At 43.1% G+C, this 21,214-nt stretch overlaps 1 protein-coding gene across 2 annotated transcripts; it reads left to right on the top strand.

Moving 5' to 3' along the window:
• The first annotated feature begins 891 nt into the window (after positions 1-891).
• Positions 892-19,311, top strand: ZFP91 (ZFP91 zinc finger protein, atypical E3 ubiquitin ligase). 2 transcript variants are annotated; one of them, XM_081843267.1, is made up of 11 exons: positions 892-2,556; positions 3,665-3,690; positions 6,979-7,194; positions 7,963-7,999; positions 8,702-8,788; positions 9,100-9,228; positions 11,995-12,042; positions 12,947-13,025; positions 13,321-13,435; positions 15,768-15,867; positions 16,321-19,311. In XM_081843267.1, the coding sequence occupies exons 1-11, from the start codon at positions 2,150-2,152 to the stop codon at positions 16,829-16,831; spliced, it is 1,755 nt and encodes a 584-aa protein (XP_081699393.1). In that variant the 5' UTR covers positions 892-2,149; the 3' UTR covers positions 16,832-19,311. The 2 variants fall into 2 exon arrangements, with proteins under 2 accessions (XP_081699393.1, XP_081699392.1); XM_081843266.1 differs by having other exon boundaries at positions 900-2,556; positions 11,992-12,042.
• Positions 19,312-21,214: the final 1,903 nt, after the last annotated feature.

Genomic DNA, 21,214 nt, shown 5'->3' with positions numbered 1-21,214 from the left:
TTCTGACAACATTTAAAAAACAAGTCAGGTTGTACCTTAAAGACTTAGGGCCGAATTCAACCAAATAGTTGTGCTAGCGCAAGAGGGTTTCACCCCCCCTCCTTTTCCTGCACCCCTCCAACTCAGCCCTGGGGAGTCAGGTGAAATCCCAGAACAACTTGGGAGGCAGGTGGAGGGAGATCTGAGAAGCAGAAATGCTTGTGCTGACAAAAGGATCGCCTCAGTGCAATGTTTAATTCCACCCTAATAACTTTGTTGCTGTTACAGACTGCCATGACTTCTCCTCTGTAACATTTTGAAAAGTATCTTATAATTGTTAATATGTAACATTTTATATAATATCTAACCATGTTTGGTGTGCTGTCTTGTCTTTCGTACCATACAGAAGTTAAAGCAGCTCAAGGTGTATACCTGAAGGCCATAGCCTGTAGAGAGTTTTCCTAACCTGGCTTTAAACTAGTCTCAGCTTCTTCTCTCCTCTCTAACCCAATTTTAATGCCACTTGGCTGGTTCCTTAACAGTACACTCTCACACATACACAATGTGTAGCAAGAGATTATTTTAAAATTGCATACATATATGGAAAGTGATACAAAGGTTTTTTAAATATATATTGGGAACAGTTGCACCATCATGTATACAACTCCATGAGACTGTGTTCTTTCACAATGACAGCCTCTAGGTGAGAGTTTAGTCCTAACAGCATCATAATGCTTTGCAATAAAATTATTGTTCTTTTTGCTCAACTGAGGGGCTCTGCTTACTTTTGTTACTGAACTGAACTCTGGATTGGATGTGTGTTAAGGCTATTACAAAATATGAAAATGAAGGAGGCAGGCAGAAAACTCCGAAATAGGTATTCAGACTAAGAGTTTAATTTGGTTTACAATTAAAAGTTACAAAGTGTTTTGTAAATTCAATGTTACAATAAGTTACAAGAAAGCAGATTCCAACTAAACATCAGGAAGAGCTGTTTGACAGAGGAATGCACTTCTTCAAGGTGAAGATATGCATGTTGGTCGTTTGGGAGTGGTCAATGAATTATCCCAAGAGAAGCATGCATTCTGGCCTTATAATGCTTTCCAGTGCAACCTTATTTAGAAATAGGTTCCATTAAATGTACTGGGTCCTGCTCCCTAGGTAAGAGAATGTGGGATTTCAGACATACAGCCCAGCTCTATGCATGTCTACTAGGAGTAAATCCTGCTGTGGCCAATGGGACTCACTCTTCCTCGGCTTGTACGCCTAACTATGTATATACTATAAACTACAATTCCCATAATGCCGGCTCGGCCGGCAGCTGCGCAGTTCTAGCCTCGAGAGCGGAAATGCGCGCGTCCTCCGCAAGTCCCGCCTCTCCTCACTGGACGCCATTTTGTCACCGACTTTCACCCGCCACACGACGGTGCTTTTTTTTTCTTAAAGGAGAAGCTACGATGTTTTTTTTTCCCCCTTTTAAATCCTTCCCGAACGTGAAGCTCCGAGAAACGCGGACGGCGTGAAGCTCAGGGAAACAGGTTTTCGGAAGGTACCGAATCTCTTTTCGTTTCGTTCGTCCAAACAAGAGGCTGTGGGATACCAGACCGGCCCAAACTGCGGAGCGGACGGGGGGGAGGGGGCGACAACGGCAGGACTGAGGGCTTCGCGGGAACAGCGTCACTGCGCGGCACTGAGAGAGCGGCAGCTCGAGAGAGAGCGCGAGCGCGAAGCCTCCGCAACGATGCCCCTTCCTCAGGGTAACGAAGGACATTTGGCGCGCGAGAGATAACTGTTAAACGGCTCCGCTCTACGACGCGCGCGCCACGGTCAGGATTCCGACAGCGCGCGCGCGCCCCCGACGAAGCTCGCCCGTTGATTGGAGCGTCCTGAGCCAGCCGGCCTTGGCGACGCCGATTGGTGGAGTCGGGAGAGCGGTGGGTGGGGTGTGTCCGGCACCTTCCCTTCTGACTGGCTGGCGCAGGGCGAGGAGGGAGACCTTGCGTCCTGCCTGAACTCCGAACTCGCTCTCGATTGGCCTCGCTCGGCGCGGGAGGGCGGGGGCCCGCTGTACAGAGGCGGGGGGAGCGCTCGGCGCTGCTGTCACGAGCAGCAGGGGCCGCCGCCGCTTGGGCCGCCCTTTGAGCCGCCGCCGCCGCCGCCAGCTGCTCTGATGCCGGGGGCCCCCGAGCAGGCGGAGACCCAGGAGGAAGAGCCGCAGCAGGAGCCACGAGAGAGCGAAGAGGCGAGCGCTCCGCCTCCCAGCGGCCGCCGGCGTCCCCCGCCCACTCCCGCAGCCGCTGCTGGACAGGGGGAGGAGTCCGGCGGCAGTCGGGTGCTCCGAGGAGGCCGAGACCGGGGACGGGCGGCCGCCGCTGCTGCTGCTGCTGCTGCTGCCGCCGCCGCCGCTGCCGCCTCACGCCGAAGGAAGGCCGAATATCCCCGCCGGCGCCGCAGTAGCCCTGGCGCCCGGCAGAACCAGGGGCCCGAGACGCCGCCGGTGCCCGGCTCCGAGGCTGAGCCGCAACCAACCGCCGCTCCGCCTGGCGCTGCCGGCAGGAAGGAGAGCCCGCGCGCCGCGTGAGTATTGGCGCTGCTCGCTGGTGAAAGAGAAAGGGGTTGCTTCTCTCTCTCTCCCCCCCCCCCCAGCGCGCGCTTCCCTGTCGCATCCCCACTTTGCCGCTAATGGCATTGAGAAAACGTACATTCAGGAACTTGGCAACGACCCCATGCGAGAATGCTTCATGCGCTGAGCATGTAATCCTGAGCATGTTTACTCTGAAGTCAGCCCCACAGAGTTCAAGTCGGCTTTCTTCTTGGTAAATATCCCCAGAATTATTTCAGGCAGTGCAAGTCTGCACTGGGAAGCAGACATCATCTGTGCGTCTTCATGTTAATTAGCGACGGTTACATTACTAATTGGGGATTAAGACACACGCCCCTGACTGTTGTAGGGCCAGTTTCTATACAGGGTCAGCTTAACTTCATAGGAGAAGTGGCTAGTTAGTGGTAATAAATGCTTCCTGAAGTGGGGTGGCGTTGTGTGGCCCTTGCTGAAGAAATCTGGCTTACGCTCAGTACTTTTATAAGCATTGTCCAGTTTCCCCCTCCCTCTTTTTTTTGGTGGGGAAAAGTGTTGGGAGAAAGTATATATTGCTTTCTGAGGACTTGGCCCTGAAAATAATGAAGAACTGTAATAAAATAAATCAAATAGCTTAGCACTTGAATGAAGTGGTTGTGTGAGAGAACTGGAAAACCAAGACTGACATTTAGGACATTTCTCAACATTTGTGGCAAAAAATAATAATTCCCTCGAATTTTTCCTAAACATATAGTATTAGCACTTGTGAGCACAGCTATGTACCTTTTCCTTAGTTACAAAAGGTTATCTCCTCTCTAAGGAGCTCAAAGCAATGTATGTGATGCTTTCTCTCCCAACTTTCTCCTCACAACAGTCCTATGAAATTGGCTAGACTAAAAGATAGTGTTTGAGTGGAATTTTGAACATGTATTTCCTAGTTCCTAGTGCAGTGCTTTAACCCCTACAATCATCCTTAATGATGGAACTTCCTAAGAAGGAACATATATTTTGTTGAAGCAGATATAATGCTTAGAATAAATCTTACTTTTCATGCTGTTGTGTTAGTGGTTTCAGCAGAAATTCACCATGTATTTCATTTCGTTTCAGATGCCTGGATAAAACTGTGGTGAAAGGTAAGATTTGTTTGTTTGTTTGTTTTTAAATAATATTTATTAAAATTTTCCAATTAATTACAAATTAATAAAACATCCAATTTCAAATCTTTTTCCAATTACGTCCTTTCAGGACTTCCCCTTCCCTCCCCCCCTTGTATTCCAAATCTCTCAAATGATCTCAACAAGTTCTTCTCCTCAATTCAGACTTGTTATCCTTAACCCAATTTTTTTTTTTTAAAAAAAAACATTATTTTCCATTCCCCTAAAATCGGCTTATTCCCACCACGAGTTCCCCACTTTAGAATACCATGTAGATGTATATAGCCTAAATAAAACATAGTTTACGCCCTTTGGATTCCACATTTCCCACCCCCCCTTTTCCCGGTTGCGTTCCCAATGTTCCTCAATGTCCGATATTTCCACATCTCTCTAAGTCATAGTCCTTTGCCAGTCCTCTTTAGTTTCGAATGTGAAAGGTAAGATTTGAATGTATCACATATAATACAATTACTCTCCTCAATTGTATTTAGCCTGGCAGTCCATTCCCAACTTGTAAACATCTGGATATCCTTGAGAGGTTCACATGAATAGTAGAAATTGTTTGTTACCAACTGTAGAATCACGGAGATGTATTGCTTCGGTCCATTGTTTTATTTTTAGCTATTATGGGTAATAACAGTTGGTTGATAGATTCTTTTCTAAACTTGACTAAACCTTTTTAAAAATGATCTTAATTCTAATGGTTATCAAAACATCTCATGTAAATGAATTCCATGAGTTGATTTCACATTGTCTGCACTACTTCAGTCTGTCCTAAACTACAGTACTGTCAAATTCACAGGCTAGAAGAGTCCCATCTGGATGTGCTGTCTTGTCACTTTTTTGCAATTATAACTTAAATTTTAATGTGATCGCTTCTTTTATTGGTCATATGTACGTATATACATTGGTCATATATCTTGTCAATGGATGGTGGATCAGGTATGGCTATGTCTGATGCACCTTCAGTTAAAACTGATACCGATCATTCATTTGCCTGCTTTACACCTTTAATTACTTCAAAACCCTTTTTAATTTTTGCCATCCAACAGTTTTACTGTCTTTCTATCTGTAGCTGACATGTTTAAAGAAAACGTCTCTATTTAGATATCTTTAGTATATATTTCCTCTTGGGTTTCCTGTTAATATAATTAATTAAAATTTGGGAGACCTACTTCCAGGATAGCTACATTTCATTAATAATCAAATAGTACATTATTTAATTATTTGAAACTGGCATGTCTGAAGCAGGGTATGGTAACCGCATCCTGTGTCTTCTAATATGAGTTGCAGGTCCTATTTCCTCTATTCTGCTAGCTAAGATTATGAGGGGTGAGAGGGGTTGATCAGCCTTTTCTTGGACCTTGAAGGAGCTGTTTCTGCCAAATAAATGTCATTAGATATAGACATATAAACTCTCTTTCAACTTGCTGAGGACCCTCTGTCAAAGACTCAACTACTCTGTAGTAGTTTTTTCTTTCAGAAGGTTTTGGGTCCTTTGTAAAGACTCATTTGCTGCTGTTTGTACCAGTGAGAAATCCCTGTCCACTGAATTAGCAGTCTTGTTTCTTCTTAAAAGCCCAATCTTATTTTTCTCCTTCTTTAAATGTAAAAAATTAAGAGTTTACCCAGAGAGCAAAATATTGCAGGGTAGGAAAAATTGTTTCCTATTGGAGAGCTTTGTGTGCAGGTGTCTTTCTCCTTACCGTTGCTGGAGCTTTCCTATAGTCAAATTTAAATTGCCTTACATTAGATAATCGCACAGCAAGTGTCCTGCATGTCAGCATTTATTGATTTATTCTCTAATTGTTCACACAGATTCATAGGTTAGGTTGTGGAAGGTAAGAAGTATTGGAATTGTTAGAGCAAACATTTTTAGACAGTGTATAGAGTTATTGGTAGCTTCAGACAAGTGTTGATAGTTATCTTGGAAAAATGTGTCCATTTTTGGTCAATTATTTTTAAGAAATGCATTTGATCCGGAATAGGTGCAATGAACAGTATCAAAAGCAATCATTGAAAGAAAGAATGTATAAGAGGTTATTTGTTTTGTGTAAAAGTGATTGCACAGAGCAGCCTATTATAAAGAGCATTGCCTATTTACTTATTACAGTTTATATTCCTCTTTGAAACTAGAAGTTGCCAACGTAGTGTACAACGTAGGTCAGTCCATTAAAAAAATCAAGCACATTGACCACCTTTAGAGTATAAAAATTATATCTATATCTAAGAGAAAGTAAAACTGGTCTAACATATCAAAGGCCCAGGTGAACAGGTTCATATTTACTATTGGTGCTGACTAAATATTGAAGGGAGACCATTTCACAGGGTGGGTAGTATCACAGCAAAAGCAATATTTATAAACAAAGTTTACATAAATGTTGTGCAACTTCTCTTGAGCTATTTACTCTAAGAGTGCCCTTCTCTAGCGCTGCACCTCCCAGCTTGTGATTCTTTGTGGTCTGGAGAATGCATTGCTTTTTGTTCCATTCCAGCTATATGATTCTAAAAGCAAAGGTGTTGTTGTTGTTTTTATTCTTGATTCAGATAAACTGACCTGGTCTCTGAGTACATCATTTGAGGCCCTTCTCTGTGGGCCCTGGGAAGTCTGTAGGATTGTAACAGGAGAGCAGGCCTTTTCACTTGGTGATTTCCTGCTTGTGGAATTCTCTCACCCAGGCATTGGCAAACTCAGCCCTCCAGATGTTTTGGGACTACAGCTCCCATCATCCCTGACCACTGGTCCTGTTAGCTAGGGATGGTGGGAGTTGTAGTCCCAAAACAGCTGGAGGGCCAGGTTTGCCTCTGCCTGCTCTCACCCAAGAGTCTTGCCTGGTGCCATCTATACTTTTAGGCACAGGGGAAAAACTTCCCTTTTTACCTGAGCTTTTTGCCCTTGGAAGCCTTTAAAATACATCTATATTTAAAATAAGTGAGGCAAGATCTGTAATACAGGCAACTCCTCATTTGCGTGGCAGTTGCATACCAGGTTATTGCATGTGTCAGCAGTTGGGCGTCAGCCCTCCCTGCTTATTCCGGGGCCAAAAGTGGTGTGATTGTCGGTGGTCATACATCAGTTGGACACACACAAAATGGTTGCTGCTTGTATCTTTTATTTGTAAAATTTGGGGGTTTTAAAGGTTTTTATTGATCCTGTTTATTGTAATTGGTTATATTATTTCTGTTGTGTCTGTAAGTCCCTTTGCATCATTTCCATGAGTAAAGCAACTAATAAATAATAATCACCATCTGATATTTATATCACAGATCCCAAAGAAGAGACAGAAGAGGAAGAAGTCTCAAATATTCTTGCTGCTGGAACCCCAGTCGGTATAGCCAGGCCCAGTCGGGGCTGGCGTAGCAACAGGGCAGCAGCTGCTGTTCGTCAGTGTGATACAGATAATTCACGGAGCTCTAGATCCAAGACTGGGTCTTTGCAGCTCATCTGCAAATCAGAACCAAACACAGACCAGTTAGAATTCGGTATGTGCTGCTTTCAGTCCTTGAAAAATGCAAAGCAGGACCAGTAAGGAGTGTGGCCTAGGGTATGATGTGAAGAGAGTCCTAAGCACCAGATGGAGAGGCTTGGAAGACTGCATTTGAAGTTCCCCAACCTTATTGTAAAGCATAAAATTTATAGGATTTGAAAGCCACAAATTAGTATTGTGCCTTAAAGTTGACAGTTACTAAAAATAGTTTTTGCCCATGTAGTCACGTGCAACACAGACCAGGTGCAAATATAGCTTAATTGTTAAAATGCAAGCTATTAGCATTTCACACAACACATTTCATTACTATTGATGCCTGCGTGGCTTGGGTTGTAATTTTCTTACATATTATGTACTGTCCTTTTTGTGCAAAATTGGAAACAGTATCTCCATACGTAACCATGATACGGATATTTGACATGTTGCATCATTTTGATGCAGCACTACAGTGATATATACAGTGGTACCTCAGGTTACATACGCTTCAGGTTACAGACTCCACTAACCCAGAAATAGTTTTTCAAGTTAAGAACTTTCCTCCAGGATAAGAACAGAAATCTGGCTCCGGCGGCGCGGCAGCAGCAGGAGGCCCCATTAGCTAAAGTGGTGCTTCAGGTTAAGAACAGTTTCAGGTTAAGAACGGACCTCTGGAACGAATTAAGTACTTAACCTGAGGTACCACTGTACATATAAGTTCTCAGATGCTGATGATTACTGCCCATACTTATTAAGATAAAAATATGCTTTTGTTTCTCACTTTTAGAGGTCACAGAAGAGCATTCATCTCCAGCTGGAATCAGGTAAGTTTTGATTGCCGTGTTCTTCCATAATTAGTGTATTTAGAATATTGGTTTGTGCATAAGAAACTGATTCAAACAGGGTGCTGTCAGGCTAAAATATCGCTCAAAGATGCTTGGATTATACAAATATAACAGATGTCTGGTGCCTTGAATTAATTCAGAGGCTGACTTGCTTAAATGATGACCTAAAGTTAGGGAAAGCTAACCTGTGGCCCTAATATGTTACCTGATAGAAATATTGCCAGTAGCCGGGGTTGGAGGTTTGAAGCATTGGGGATTAACTGTCTACCATATAAATAAATGGTCAGCCAGTTTTAGAACTGATGAGGGCTAAGTTTTTAACCATTGAAATTGATAGGAAAATAGAAGATATATCTAAGGAGATTGTTACAAAGAGAGAGAATGATTTAGATAATATTAGTTCTACTTGCATTCCCACTACCCTGCAATATGATTCCTGTTATTGGATTATTTGAACTATTGCTGATGCAGCCTCCTAGCAAGTTAACAGATAGCTTGCTGTCTCTGTTGCATGTTCCAGAAAAAGTGCCTTTTGTCTAGTGTGTACTCTGTGCATAATATTGTAAGGCCCAGAAAAAGTGTATGAAGTTTATACTGTTCTCTTCTGTGTTCAGGAATATGTTGATATAAAAATTCTGTTCATCCTTTCTCTTTCTTTTCTCCTCTTCACTGCATCAACAGTGATGAAGAAGAAATGCTTATCAGTGAAGAAGAGGTTCCTTTCAAAGATGATCCCAGAGATGAAACCTATAAACCACATTTAGACAGGTGTGTTCCATTTTCCAAGCAAAAAGGAATTTTATGTCGTTAATCTGATGGGCTAATGGAATAGCTGCCAGTTCAGACCCATAGTTAGAAACACACACATAAATATTAAGTTTCCACTTTTGTGAGCAACTGGACTCTTTAAAAATTGGCAGAGACCAAGGCATGTTTACTAATTACAGGGATAGCAAACATGAAAACTTGAAAGTGCCTCAAAATCCATGTTGAAGAATTGTCTAAAAGATTCAGGTTGTTGCCAAACTGCAGATGAAAGGTTTCCTGAAGTAGAGAATATGTGATGTCTGTTTCTGCAGGGAAGCTCCAAAGCAGAAGAAAAAAACAGGGAAGGGAAAAGAAGAAAAAGAGAAACAGAAAGAGATTAAAGTGGAGGTGGAAGTCAAAGAAGAAAGTGAGTTCCGAGAAGATGAGGAACCACCTAGGAAGTGAGTAAAATTCTGTGGCTTTGTGTACTGTAATGTGATCAAAATTAAAGGCCACGTATGTGCTTTGTACTGGATCTGGAAGATTTATTTCTATATCACCCATGCTATGAAGTCTACAGTTGAGTGGTTGTGTAGATTTTTAAAGCCAAGAAGAATGTCTGGTTCATTACTTTCTGCTAGTCTACCAACATCAAAGTTATCTGCTGACTTTGCATGGCATTACACTGAGCACAAATAAGTTATTGAGTTGAATCTAACAAAGTCATTGCATAAGCAGAACAACTTTCATTCACCCAATGGAACTTCACTTCTCTCTCTTCTTCTTCTTCCTGCACCCTCATCCCAAATACCGTATTTTTCGTCCCATAGCACGCACCTAGTTTTTGGGGGGGGAAATAAAGGAAATTTTTTCCCCTTTATTTCCCCCCCCCCCAAAACCAGGTCGGGGAAACCGAACCAGGTCGAGGAACAGCGGGATGGCGGCGCTGCGCCTCCCTGCTCTCTCCCGAGCTTGTGGGGCTGGCCGATGTCTGCCCGGCGCGAGGGGCGCTCTGCTTCAGCGCGCCCTGCCCGCCGGGCGGCAGGCTACTATCCGCAGTGTGGGGAGCCCTGCAGGGAACTCCTGCAGGGCTCCCCACGCTGCGGATGTTTGCCCGGCGCGAGGGGCGCTCTGCTTCAGCGCGCCTTGCCCGCCGGGCGGCAGGCTGCTATCCGCAGCGAGGGGAGCCCTGTGGGGAACTCCTGCAGGGCTCCCCACGCTGCGGATGACTGCCCGGCGCGAGGGGCGCTCTGCCTCAGGGTGCTCTGCGCACCGGGCGGCAGGCTGCTATCCGCAGCGAGGGGAGCCCTGCGGGGAACTCCTGCAGGGCTCCCCATGCTGCGGATGTCTGCCCGTCACGAGGGGCGCTCTGCTTCAGGGCGGTAGGCTGCGGATGTGTTCCTGAAGCGCCGGGCGCTCTGCTTTCAGTGCGCCCGGTGCTCCAGGAAGCAGGCTGCTATCCGCAGCCTAGACAGCCCTGCGGGAACTCCTGCAGGGCTGCCTAGGCTGCGGATGTCTTCCTGAAGCCTGGAGAGCGAGAGGGGTCGGTGCGCACCGACCCCTCTCGCTCTCCAAGCTTCAGCGAAAGCCTGCATTCGCCCCATAGGACGCACCCAGATTTCCCCTTCATTTTTGGAGGGGAAAAAGTGCGTCCTATAGGGCGAAAAATACGGTATTCTCTGGAGGGTTGAGGAGGAAATCCAGAACAGATTTAGGATGGGGAGTGTTTCATTGTACAAGTACATTAGATTCATTTGTTTTTGAAGAACCTGTGGCATCTGATCATTTATAGGAGATTACCTGCACTCATGGTTTTGGGTCTTTGTTTACTAGATAAGATGTAGAAACTTGCAGCATTTCTCTTTTTGAGGGGAAGGAGTACTAGATCCTGCAGTTGTGTTGTGTACACAAATTAAATTTCAGAATTTTAAGGTGTATGAAAGCATTGTGCTCTTCTAACATCCATGCTGTATTGGTGGTACTGAGGGTAGGGGCAAAGGATGGTCCTGGAGTTGGCTAATTGTTTCCCTCCTAAATAGATGCTCTTGGCCAAATTGAGGACTGCATGCTAGGACTTAGTGGGAAGGGAAAGACACCTCACTTTTCTCTTCGAGAACCTTCATAGAGGGGATGATCAGGGATTTCTCACCCTTCCCACGGGAGTGTTCAAAGAAACAGCAACAGTGGCAAGGATATTGCTTGCATTTTCTGCAAAAGACTATCTATATTTAAGTCACTGAGTTTTTGTAAGTAAATAAAAAACTAATAAGTTTAATAAATAACAATAATCTTGTGAGAGAGAGACTACCTCCTCTTCCCTTCACAGAGGAGAAGGAGGGAGGGATTATATCTCTTCCTTCTGCTTTTGAAGTAGAAGGCAGCAGTGTACTTTTCACAAAACCCCATTTCAAAGATTTTACTTTACTTTTCCTGCACACATATACCTCAAGACTAGAAGGGAGGAGTTGATAAGACCTCAAGGAATTGGTTTGATTAGGAAGCCAAGCAAAAATTTTAGGTCTCTGGAGAGATCCCTTAATGAAAAGAAGTTCCTATTAGAAAAAACATGTTGCAATACTAGAATTTATATCTTCTGAAAGTTGTACATTGGGACGCAGGTGACACTGTGGTCTAAACCACTGAGCCTCTTGGGCCTGCCCATTGGAAGGTTGGCAGTTCGAATCTGCATTGTGGGGTGAGTTCCCGTTGCTCTGTCCCAGCTTCTGCAAACCTAGCAGTTTGAAAGCATAGCACTGCAAATAGATAAATAGGTACTGCTGCTGTAGGAAGGTAAAAGGCGTTTGTGCTCTGGCACTCATCACAGTCCTCCGTGCACCAGTAGCGGTTTAGTTATGCTGGCCACATGACCCCAGAAAGCTGTGGGTGAACACCGGCTCCCTTGGCCTGAAAAGCAAGATGGGTGCCCCACCTCAGTCGCCTTTGACTGGACTTAACTGTCCAGGGGTCCTTTACATCTGCTTGCTTGGGGGTTGGTTGTGTTAGAATGAGTTCTGTGCCAGCCGGATAACAGAAATATATGTAAATAAGTTACATTTTATTGTGAATAAGCTACTTGTTCTGTTCTGTACTTGTTTTATTTTAGTGGTAGATTTTTGTCATTAATCAACTTGCCATCTGAAGAATAGTTCCCTTTGCATGTACATCAGTAAATGTGCTTTCTTTTTCTCTTTGTTTTCGCTTTTGTCCTTGTGGTCTTGTTCTAGAAGAGGAAGGAGGAGAAAAGATGACAAGAGTCCACGACTTCCCAAAAGGAGGTGAGCTTCTTTTACTTTTTCTATCTTAATATAGTGATACAATATAAACTTGGCTAACTGGATATTGGTTATCTAAAGTTCTGCTGAGGCAGATCCTCCCCATGCATTTAGTTTTGCATATAAAAAATGAAAGACTCTTCTATGTATCATAGCAGGTTTCCCTTCTCTACAGTCTGCATGGGAACAAACTAGTACCTTCTGTGGGCTTATTTAAAGGCTTGCTTACACTAGTCTCTTTTTGAATAACCTAATCCCATTTGATACAGTATGTTTACAGGAGTGATTAAATTTCTATCCTTGATTCAGGTCCATTCTGTGCTGCTTTTTCTATACTGTATTTCATTTGCCTGCTCAGTTCTTGCATACTTTGTAAAGTGAGTTGTTTTGAAATGTTTATTATGTAACTCTAATGGAACCATTTATAATATTCATGGTTAAACAAAAGCAAGAAAACCTAAACGAAACTTCGTAGTCCCAACTGCAAACCATCCTGTTAAGAGGATAATGACGCAGCTTGTATACATTTCTAACTTCCAAATACATTGTGATCCAAAGAGTTGCTTCTGGGGGTGGCTGGCTACTTCAGTGATAAATTGTCCCTCTAAGAGTCACGCCCTAAAGGAAGGGGGTGCAGAAGTTGTGTTGAACACAACAGTGCAGATGTTTTTCTGCAAAGGATTTCAGAAATCACAATTACTCTAGAAAAATCATTTTTTTTAAAGTAACATTTTTATTGAGGTTTTTCAAAGAATTTTTCCATGTCAAAAGACTAATGTGGCTTCTTTTACTGCTCACCCCTTGCAGTCCACCTCTCTGTGTTCATTAGAAAAGTATATTGTCTACATTTGTAATAGTACTCCATGTCATTCTGTCCCCATCTTCTTCTCTCCTGTTTTTTCCTTAGGAAAAAGCCCCCAATACAATACGTACGTTGTGAGATGGAAGGATGTGGCACAGTTCTTGCACATCCCCGCTATTTGCAGGTGAGAATATTTTATTACTATCTGTTTGCATCTATTTATTTTTAGTTATAAATAATTCTAAGGCCTGTGTAATCAGTGCTATTTTCCTTAGCCCTCATACTACCATGAGTTGGTAGAAAATCCTTTAGGAGGAAAGGCAGGATGTAAATTTAATAAAGAAAATAAATGTTGCCTTATTGCCCTTTATATGCATGTACTAAAGTGTCACAAATGCTGGGCTTGACTTTACCAGTGAACCTTTCTTCTGTTACTATTTTTAATATTTGTGAACCTTCTAAGTTTCCCTTGTTTTCAGCATCACATCAAATATCAGCATCTGCTGAAAAAAAAATATGTATGTCCTCATCCGTCTTGTGGGAGACTATTTCGGCTCCAGAAGCAACTTTTGCGGCATGCCAAACACCATACAGGTAATATAGGCTATAAGACAAAATTGCCACACTTTGCTAAAGAATATAGGACGAAAGCAGTAGCGGCCAGCAGGGTGGTGTGGTGTTGTTTACTTGGATTCCCAATGTGAAGGTTGTTGCCGCTAATGGGGGCGGGGGGGGGGAGAGCAGTGTAGTGCAGGCACAGTGACAGAGCCAGTCTGCTGCTCCCAACACTGCCCACTCCATGCCGCCTCTCAGTTACTGGTGGCAACCTCTGCATTGGGAAGCTAGGTAAGCAACACGGCTCCACCAGCTGCTGCTGGAGGAAAATGAATAGTTTTTCTTTTTGGGTGTGTGAAACCTCAATCCAGGTGTGACGTGCACAACAAATAGAAACTGTAGCAATTCCAGTGTTTAATAAAATGCAGAAATAAAACGTTCAGTGCAAAGGTGGAGGAGTTCTCTTTGTGTATTTGGGCCTTAAAATGCCCATTAGGTATTTGGTCACAGCTAAAACTAGCTTTGAAAATAATCACCTGCAGGTTATGCTAGATCACAAAGTTTTTATCACAAGCCAGCATCAAACCAACCCAAAAATATGAACTTGATAGGGAGGGGAGGAGGTTAATCTGTATACCTAATCCTGGTGGCTTGTTCATCAGTTTCTTCCATATAGTGGATGTTGACATCCTTTTCCATATGAAAGGAGCTGCAATTACTCTTAACACACTTCTGGCAAAGGTTAATATTAAGCTTTAACTATTTACTTATTATTACACTAATAGCCCACCTTTTCTCCAATGAGCACACTTCTCCCCCTCCATTTAATTTTTGGTGCCTGAAACTTTTCAAGTGTGTCAGTGTTTAGATCTAAACAATCCTGAAGAAATTTTGTCTGGATACATATATTCTGACATTCACAAAAAGTAAACTGAAATGTCAGTATTCAAATAAGAAAGTAGACCATCTGCTACACATAAACACTCAAAATGTTGACGATGACTAGTACAGAAGAAAGCAGTAGGCAAAATACTAGGTCCAACCTCCTAAAGTTAGTTGGGTTCTCTTGTTGTATACCCCTCACACTGAATCTGATCTGTAGGGCAGGAGTGGGGAACCACTTTTGAAAAGTAGGCAGACGTATCAGTAAACTGATAGATCAGAAGGATCTTAACCCACCAGAGAGCAGTGGTGCTTGCATTCAGCAGTCAGTTTGAACAGTGGCAAATGGAAGCCCTGCTGCAAAGGAACAATCAAGAGAGCAATCTAAGCTGTATGCTTCCAATTTTCCCTTGGCAGTGGGGCTTGTATACTGTGTTCTTTAAATTTGCCAGCTTTTACTAGACATCAGGTGAATGATAGATGACCATGGCTGACCACAAAGAGCTGTGATGGCCAAATTGGCTGGCCTCATGGGCCTGATTTAGCATGGTCTGGAGGTTCCCCAACTGATGTGAGGAAGAGGGGGAAACAAGTGAAATACTAGTTATTTATATATAAAAACGAAATGACCAGCAACTGTTACTCAGATGCAAATTAAGTATTTTACATTATATCTATCAAGCTGTTTTATGTCCTTATAGAGAAATCTGGCCCTACCTCCTATTTCTGGCTACTTCCCTATGGCTCTTGTTTGTTCTTGCATTTGTTTTGATCTAACCCGGACTGTTTCTTCCAAGGACAGTGTCTGTTGTGGGTGAAGTTTCGGAAGGGCTTTGTGCAAGTATGCACATTTATTCGCTTGTGTATATTGTATGGAAGTTGTGGCCTACAGGCACCTTAATGTGGGCAATGTGTAACTGTAATAGTCTTCAAAGAGAAATACAATTTACCTGTGATTGGCCCAAGGAAAAAAATAGTCTGGCCTGGATTCAACTAATGCAGCACAGTAGCCAGCACAAAGGTTCCCACTAGTTCAGTGGGGCTTCCCCTCCCATTCCTCCCTTAAATACACTGGGTTCAGAAGAGCACCCAGAACAGCATGGGGGGGGATTGGTCCATTGGGCAAACAGAAATGCTTGCACTGATGGAGCAACTAGAAGAGTGTGACACTGAATTCCTCCCTGTGTACCTTGCAAGTCTAGCGTGGAGGTTTTCCATGCCTTCCCTCTTCATTGGAGTCTTTTTGGAAAAGAAAAAGTAAGAATGCATGAAAGTAACATCTAGGAATGGCTTGGTAGTGATATACAAATGTATTTTCAGCTGAGAAATATATCCCTGCTGCTGTTAAACAGCCCCCCTCACTCTTACAAGGAAAACATTTTAAAACATGAGTATTATGATTGGAGCATTAAGGCATTTTCCAGATGTACAAATAGGGATCTGATTAGGAACAAGACTTGATTATAGAATACTGTGTGCTGCTTTACAGATCAAAGGGATTATATTTGTGAATACTGTGCCCGTGCTTTCAAGAGTTCTCACAATCTGGCAGTTCACCGAATGATCCACACAGGCGAGAAGCCATTACAGTAAGTAATGTCATGTTTTATCCTGAGTCTCTAGTCATGAGGGATTAGACAGCTACATCTTTGGGTATCTTTCTTAGGCTACCCTTCTGTATTCCACTCTTATTTCTTTCTCAACTTATTTCGAATTCTTCTGTCCAACTTGATAGGCCAGAGGTGCTCTAAAATATTTGTATAAAGAATCACATTCCTGTAGTATCAGCAGCAGAAATAACATCTGTATTGTGCCAGATTTCTTCAGGCAGAATTTCTCTGCCCTCACACTGGTGACACCTTTCAGCTACTCGCCTAACAGGGAACAGGTCTACTAAGGACCTCTGGGGCAAGGAAGGAGTAAGGTGGAGCAACTCATTTGGCCAATGACTGAGGCTAGGTTTCCCTTGTGTTGTAAATTACAATACTTTATTCTTACAGCCATATTTTATATTTCTTTCCCCACCCCACTTTTTTCTTTAGATGTGAGATCTGTGGATTCACCTGCCGACAGAAGGCCTCATTGAACTGGCACATGAAAAAGCATGACGCAGATACATTTTACCAGTTTTCATGCAATATCTGTGGAAAGAAGTTTGAGAAAAAAGACAGCGTTGTAGCACATAAGGCTAAGAGTCACCCAGAGGTGCTTATTGCTGAAGCCCTGGCAGCCAATGCAGGCGCCCTCATCACCAGCACTGAGATCCTGGGTACCAATCCAGAGTCGGTTGTCCCGCCCACTGATGGCCAGGGCCTCCCCCTTCTTCCAGATCCCCTTGGAAACACCACTCCTGGAGAATGTCTACTGCTGAACCCTGACGGGATGCCCAAGGCATATTGCAGTGGGGGTGATCGGGTCAATCTGATGGCCGATGGGAAGATCTTTGTTGGCACTGCTAGTGGCGAGAGTACGGAAGGGCTGGTCATGAACACCGAGATCCTTGGAGCGACCACTGAAGTTCTAATTGAAGATTCTGATTCTACAGGACCTTAGTAGGGAAAAGGAGCACATGGGTGTTGGGACAACTTGAACTTGTATTTAAAAAATAAATAAATGGGAAAAGCTTATTCAGTATAGAGAAACTAAAACATTTAAATTACTAGTCAAATAACTAAAGGGCCTGCTCCCCCTCTGCCCCACCTCTCCTCCCTCCCAGAGTGGATCACTACACATTCTTTTGCAGTTCCCTTCTTGGAGAGGAATGTTGCCTTTACACAGAGACTGACAAAGCAAGGAATTCTTGTAATGCAGTGAAGGGAAGCAGCCAGAGCCTATCCCTCTCCCTGCCCTTCCACAGTAAGCAAACTTCCTGCTTCTTGACCAATGTTGCAAGATTGAAGGTGTTTGTATTCTGGATCAGTATCTCATTTTCAAAACCCTACTTTGCACCTCCCAGTCACGTCATTTTTTTCTATGCATTATTACATTCTGACCCTTTGCAGGCTCCTACTTCTCCTAGGGCTTGGGAATATAGCTTGGCACTTTAGGACCCTTCAGCAGGATGAGCTGTAAAACAGCATATATTCCCCCTTTCTCTCATCCTTCCTTCTGCCTCAGTAAGGAGAGAGAAGGGGATTCTGGCACTCGGGTGCTCACTTTTTCATAAGGGGTGCCATCCTTTTCTACAGTTGCTCTGGCTGCAAAAGCCCTGTGTAGGAGAGGCAACAAGAATGGGTGCTAGACTGGTAAAAGAAAATTTGCACTTTGAACGTGTCTTGTTTTTAAGTTGTGATAACAAATTCCTTATTTATTTTATTTTTTTAAAAAAGATCTCTTAGCTGCTGTCTAGGGAGGATTTTCTTTCAAAACCAATTCTTCTTAAGGGGTATAAAATGGAAGCAGCCTCTTCAGCAAACCATGTTAAGGAATTGTTCATCTCCCTGCTTGAAGGAAGTGCTAGTGTAGCAGAATAGGTCTTTGTGCCCTTTCTAGTGAACAGGGAGATTTCAGCATTTGTTGTTGTTTGGAGGGGTAGGATTTATTTGTGAAGAAGTAATACCCACTTCGAAGCTTTGTCCTGCGTCAGCCATTAATCTCTCCCCCAGCTTTCCTAACGCTTTGCTCACTTAGGTTGCATTATTAGTTTTGCATTTCTCTAGTTTTGGTAAGATAATGCCATTAAGAAAAAGCCTGTTTTTGAGGATGTGTTATATATAGACTGCTGAATAGATTGACTGTCCAAAGACTCTTGGACCCAGTCTTTAAAAACCTATTTAGATGCAACACTGACATTGAGTGGTGGCAGCTCCAAACCTCCTTGGCCTTAATAGCCAGCATTTTCACATAGGTGCATATCCTCTTGCTTCTGTCATACTTGGTGACTGGGGTATCACTAAGGAGTGCAATAGTCTAGCATTTTGTGGAGAGCTTAGAAAAGCAACTGACACCTAAAAATTTACTTGGGATATAATTTGCATGAGCTTTTGACTGTTACCCGACAGCTTGTGGTGACAAATATTCCAGTGAACCTACTTTTCTGTTTTACTGGCCTAGTGTATTCATATTAACAGGAACCGAGAATGAGGAATTATCTTAGGCATGATCCTGATTTTTTTGGTTTGGTAATGTTGCCGCCCTCTTTTAAATCAGTGGTTATAGAAATAGGTTTTTCAGTCTATACTGTAGTTCTACCTCATGTAGTTCCAAATTACTCTGGATAGCACTAGCTAGCATCTTTCCCAGCCACAGTTTTGAGTATCTGGAGAGATGTATAAATGAAGCTCCTTTATTGAGTTGGAAGCTAAGCATCAACCGGGTATTTCCATGGGGCACTAAAATGATGCAAACTATTGCTGTCTGCCAGGGTTTTATTTACCAACTTGTGTTCCTTCCGTTTCTGCAGACTTGTTGGAGGTTTGTCAGCAACCTGCTAGGCTGCAGTGTGTAGCTGGGGTGCTGCATGTGGCTTTAGGCTGTGTGTTTTACAGGCTTGACATGAAGCTATGTATCCTGTGATTAGGGTTGACACCAGAAAGGTATTTGAAGTTGAGAGCTGCTTCTATATACTGCTGAAGGGGCTGTCCTCTTTTCTACAGTATAAGGAATTTCACTGCTGTACCAGCAAAAACACATCATAGGCTCTTTTTCAGTGTTGTAGGGGCTGTTAACTTTTGCTGTAGGTAGGTAGTTGCCAAACTACTTGAAGTTCATTCTCAGCTTGAGTTGCCCATCAGCTTATTACTTACCTTTCCTAGACAGCTCTGTTGATCTTTTTTTTCCCTCTGTTGGTGTGTGTGTATGTGTGTCTGTGTATGATTTTGTCAAAGAAACATTGTCTTGTGTTTAACCAGGTCAGCTCCTTGCACTCTAGGGTGAATAACTTCTGGTCTAGATTTATGAACTGAAACCATTTGCCTTGACATAAACTGTTCCTGCTGCTTCCCCTTAATGTGTCTCCCACCATACGCATGCAGTTTTGCTTCAATCAACTATTAGAATACTTGCAATAAACTATTTATATTTTCTTCTTATAAGCTTTTTCCCATGGGAAGGAAGCATGGTGCTGGGAGCTGAAGCTATATAATCTCCTTTCCTCTGTAATATGGGATAGTTTACAGTAACTAATTTGATACTGACCCACTCTGGAAGCCGTTTGTAGTTTTGTCCAATCTGTAAACTCACCTTGGCTGTGTAAGCATTGGATCCCCTTCCTGTCAGTGTGAGAGATGGTGTGCATCCTGCACCCCAACACCACCAAAAAAAGAGCTAACATAAGCCTATTTCCTAATCTGATATGTATGAATTCTCTCTTCGGCATTTATATGAACACCAATAGAAGTGATGTCAACAGGAAGCTCAGGGGTTTTTCAATGTGGGTGAGCTTAGTATGTTAGAAATGCTCCATTTACTTCAAATAGTTTCTGAACAATGGCAATATGGTGGAGTCTTTGTAGGGTGGGGGAGAACTGCTAAATCCCTGGAGCAGCTTTCCAGGATGATAGTGAAGAACTAGAGGCAAACTGCACTAGCATTGTAAATTCCTACCAGAGAGGGAGCAGAATTTGCAATACTTAGCAGAACTACCTGAAGTAGTAGCCACTGGGTGGCAACAGAGCTGTGTTGCATTGTGGCACACCCCTATTTTTTAGTGTTAAAGGAAGGGATGATTGAATTGACAAGTCTTTGATTGCTTAAAAGCCTTGTTGCATATAAAAATTTCCACCAAGTGATGGAGATTTGGGGCAGGGTGTCGGGGGAGGGCAGTGATAAATCCATGTTGATTAAGGGTTATGTAAACAAAAATAAATAAAACAATAAAAAGGGGTACTGTTTTTCATCTCTTGTGTTTAAGATGGGTAAGCCATAACCAAAATAAATACTTAAAGGGGGAAAATAAAATACTTCATGTCTCACTGCATGCTGTCTATATGGAGAAAACAAAGGAGGCTGCTTTCTGTGCACCTGCATCAGTGCAGGAGCAATCCCATGCCACTGAAATGTCTACGAATGAAGCAATTTTGATATGAATTACACCACCTGGTGCCAGATTGTTTCCAACTGATGGGACACACGCCAATCTATGTGGTTGGGTTCTACCTAAATGGTTGATTCATTCACATTCCTGAGAGATTATGGGCAGAATCCAATGAAGTAATTCAGTTAGCGCAAGGATTTCTGGTTGTGCAGTGAAACTTTTCCTCATGTGCCCTCCCCAAATCTACTTGGGAGATCCGCAGATCACATAGCGGGGCATGGAGAGAGAGGGGGTACGGTAATTTCTGTTACACAGCCAGCAGTCTTTGTGCTAATGGCACTACTTCATTAGATATAACCTTACATTATTTACACTGAAAAGATACTGGAAGAATAGCTATGGTTCATTTAAAGTGTAACTTGGTTCTGTCTGGGAGACCTTACTGTTTACTTCCACAATAAAGTATAAGTCTGTGGGTGGGTCACCCTTAATAGAAAACAGAAAAATGAATTAATTAGCACCCATTTCAAGATTTTCTGGAAGCAGTTGTGTGGGATGCAACAGACTGATGAAGGGAAAAAATTATTGGCCTCATTTGCATTATCAGGCAAGTACTAAGCAGGTTAGGTCACTGAACAGAAACAAGCCCTGTTGTATGGGGTACAGTGGTGCCTCGCAAGACGAAAAGAATCCGTTCCACGAGTCTCTTCGTCTAGCGTCTTGCGAAGCAAGCCCATTCACGGATTAGCGCTATTAGCGGCTTTTAGCGGCTTATCGGCTTAGCAGCTTAGAAAAAGGGGGGGGAGAAAAAAAACCCCGCAGGAACTCGCAAGACATTTTCGTCTTGCGAAGCAAGCCCATAGGAAATTCGTTTTGCGAAGCGCCTCCAAAACGGAAAACCCTTTCGTCTAGCGGGTTTTTCGTCTTGAGAGGCATTCGTCTTGCGGGGCACCACTGTAGAT

Source organism: Podarcis erhardii (assembly GCF_964252035.2).
Source record: "Podarcis erhardii genome assembly, chromosome: 1".
NCBI classification, from domain to species: domain Eukaryota; kingdom Metazoa; phylum Chordata; class Lepidosauria; order Squamata; family Lacertidae; genus Podarcis; species Podarcis erhardii.
Note: the sequence above shows the minus strand (reverse complement) of the source record. Positions and strands in the feature narration are given on the sequence as shown.

What these genes read in the sequence shown, in the direction of transcription:
- ZFP91 (XM_081843266.1), top strand. Translation starts at nt 2,150, where the DNA reads ATGCCGGGGGCCCCCGAGCAGGCGGAGACCCAGGAGGAAGAGCCGCAG. An exon ending in GGATAAAACTGTGGTGAAAG is followed by an intron (nt 3,691 to 6,978) that starts GTAAGATTTGTT and finishes TTTATATCACAG; the next exon opens with ATCCCAAAGAAGAGACAGAA. An exon ending in GCATGCCAAACACCATACAG is followed by an intron (nt 13,436 to 15,767) that starts GTAATATAGGCT and finishes GCTGCTTTACAG; the next exon opens with ATCAAAGGGATTATATTTGT.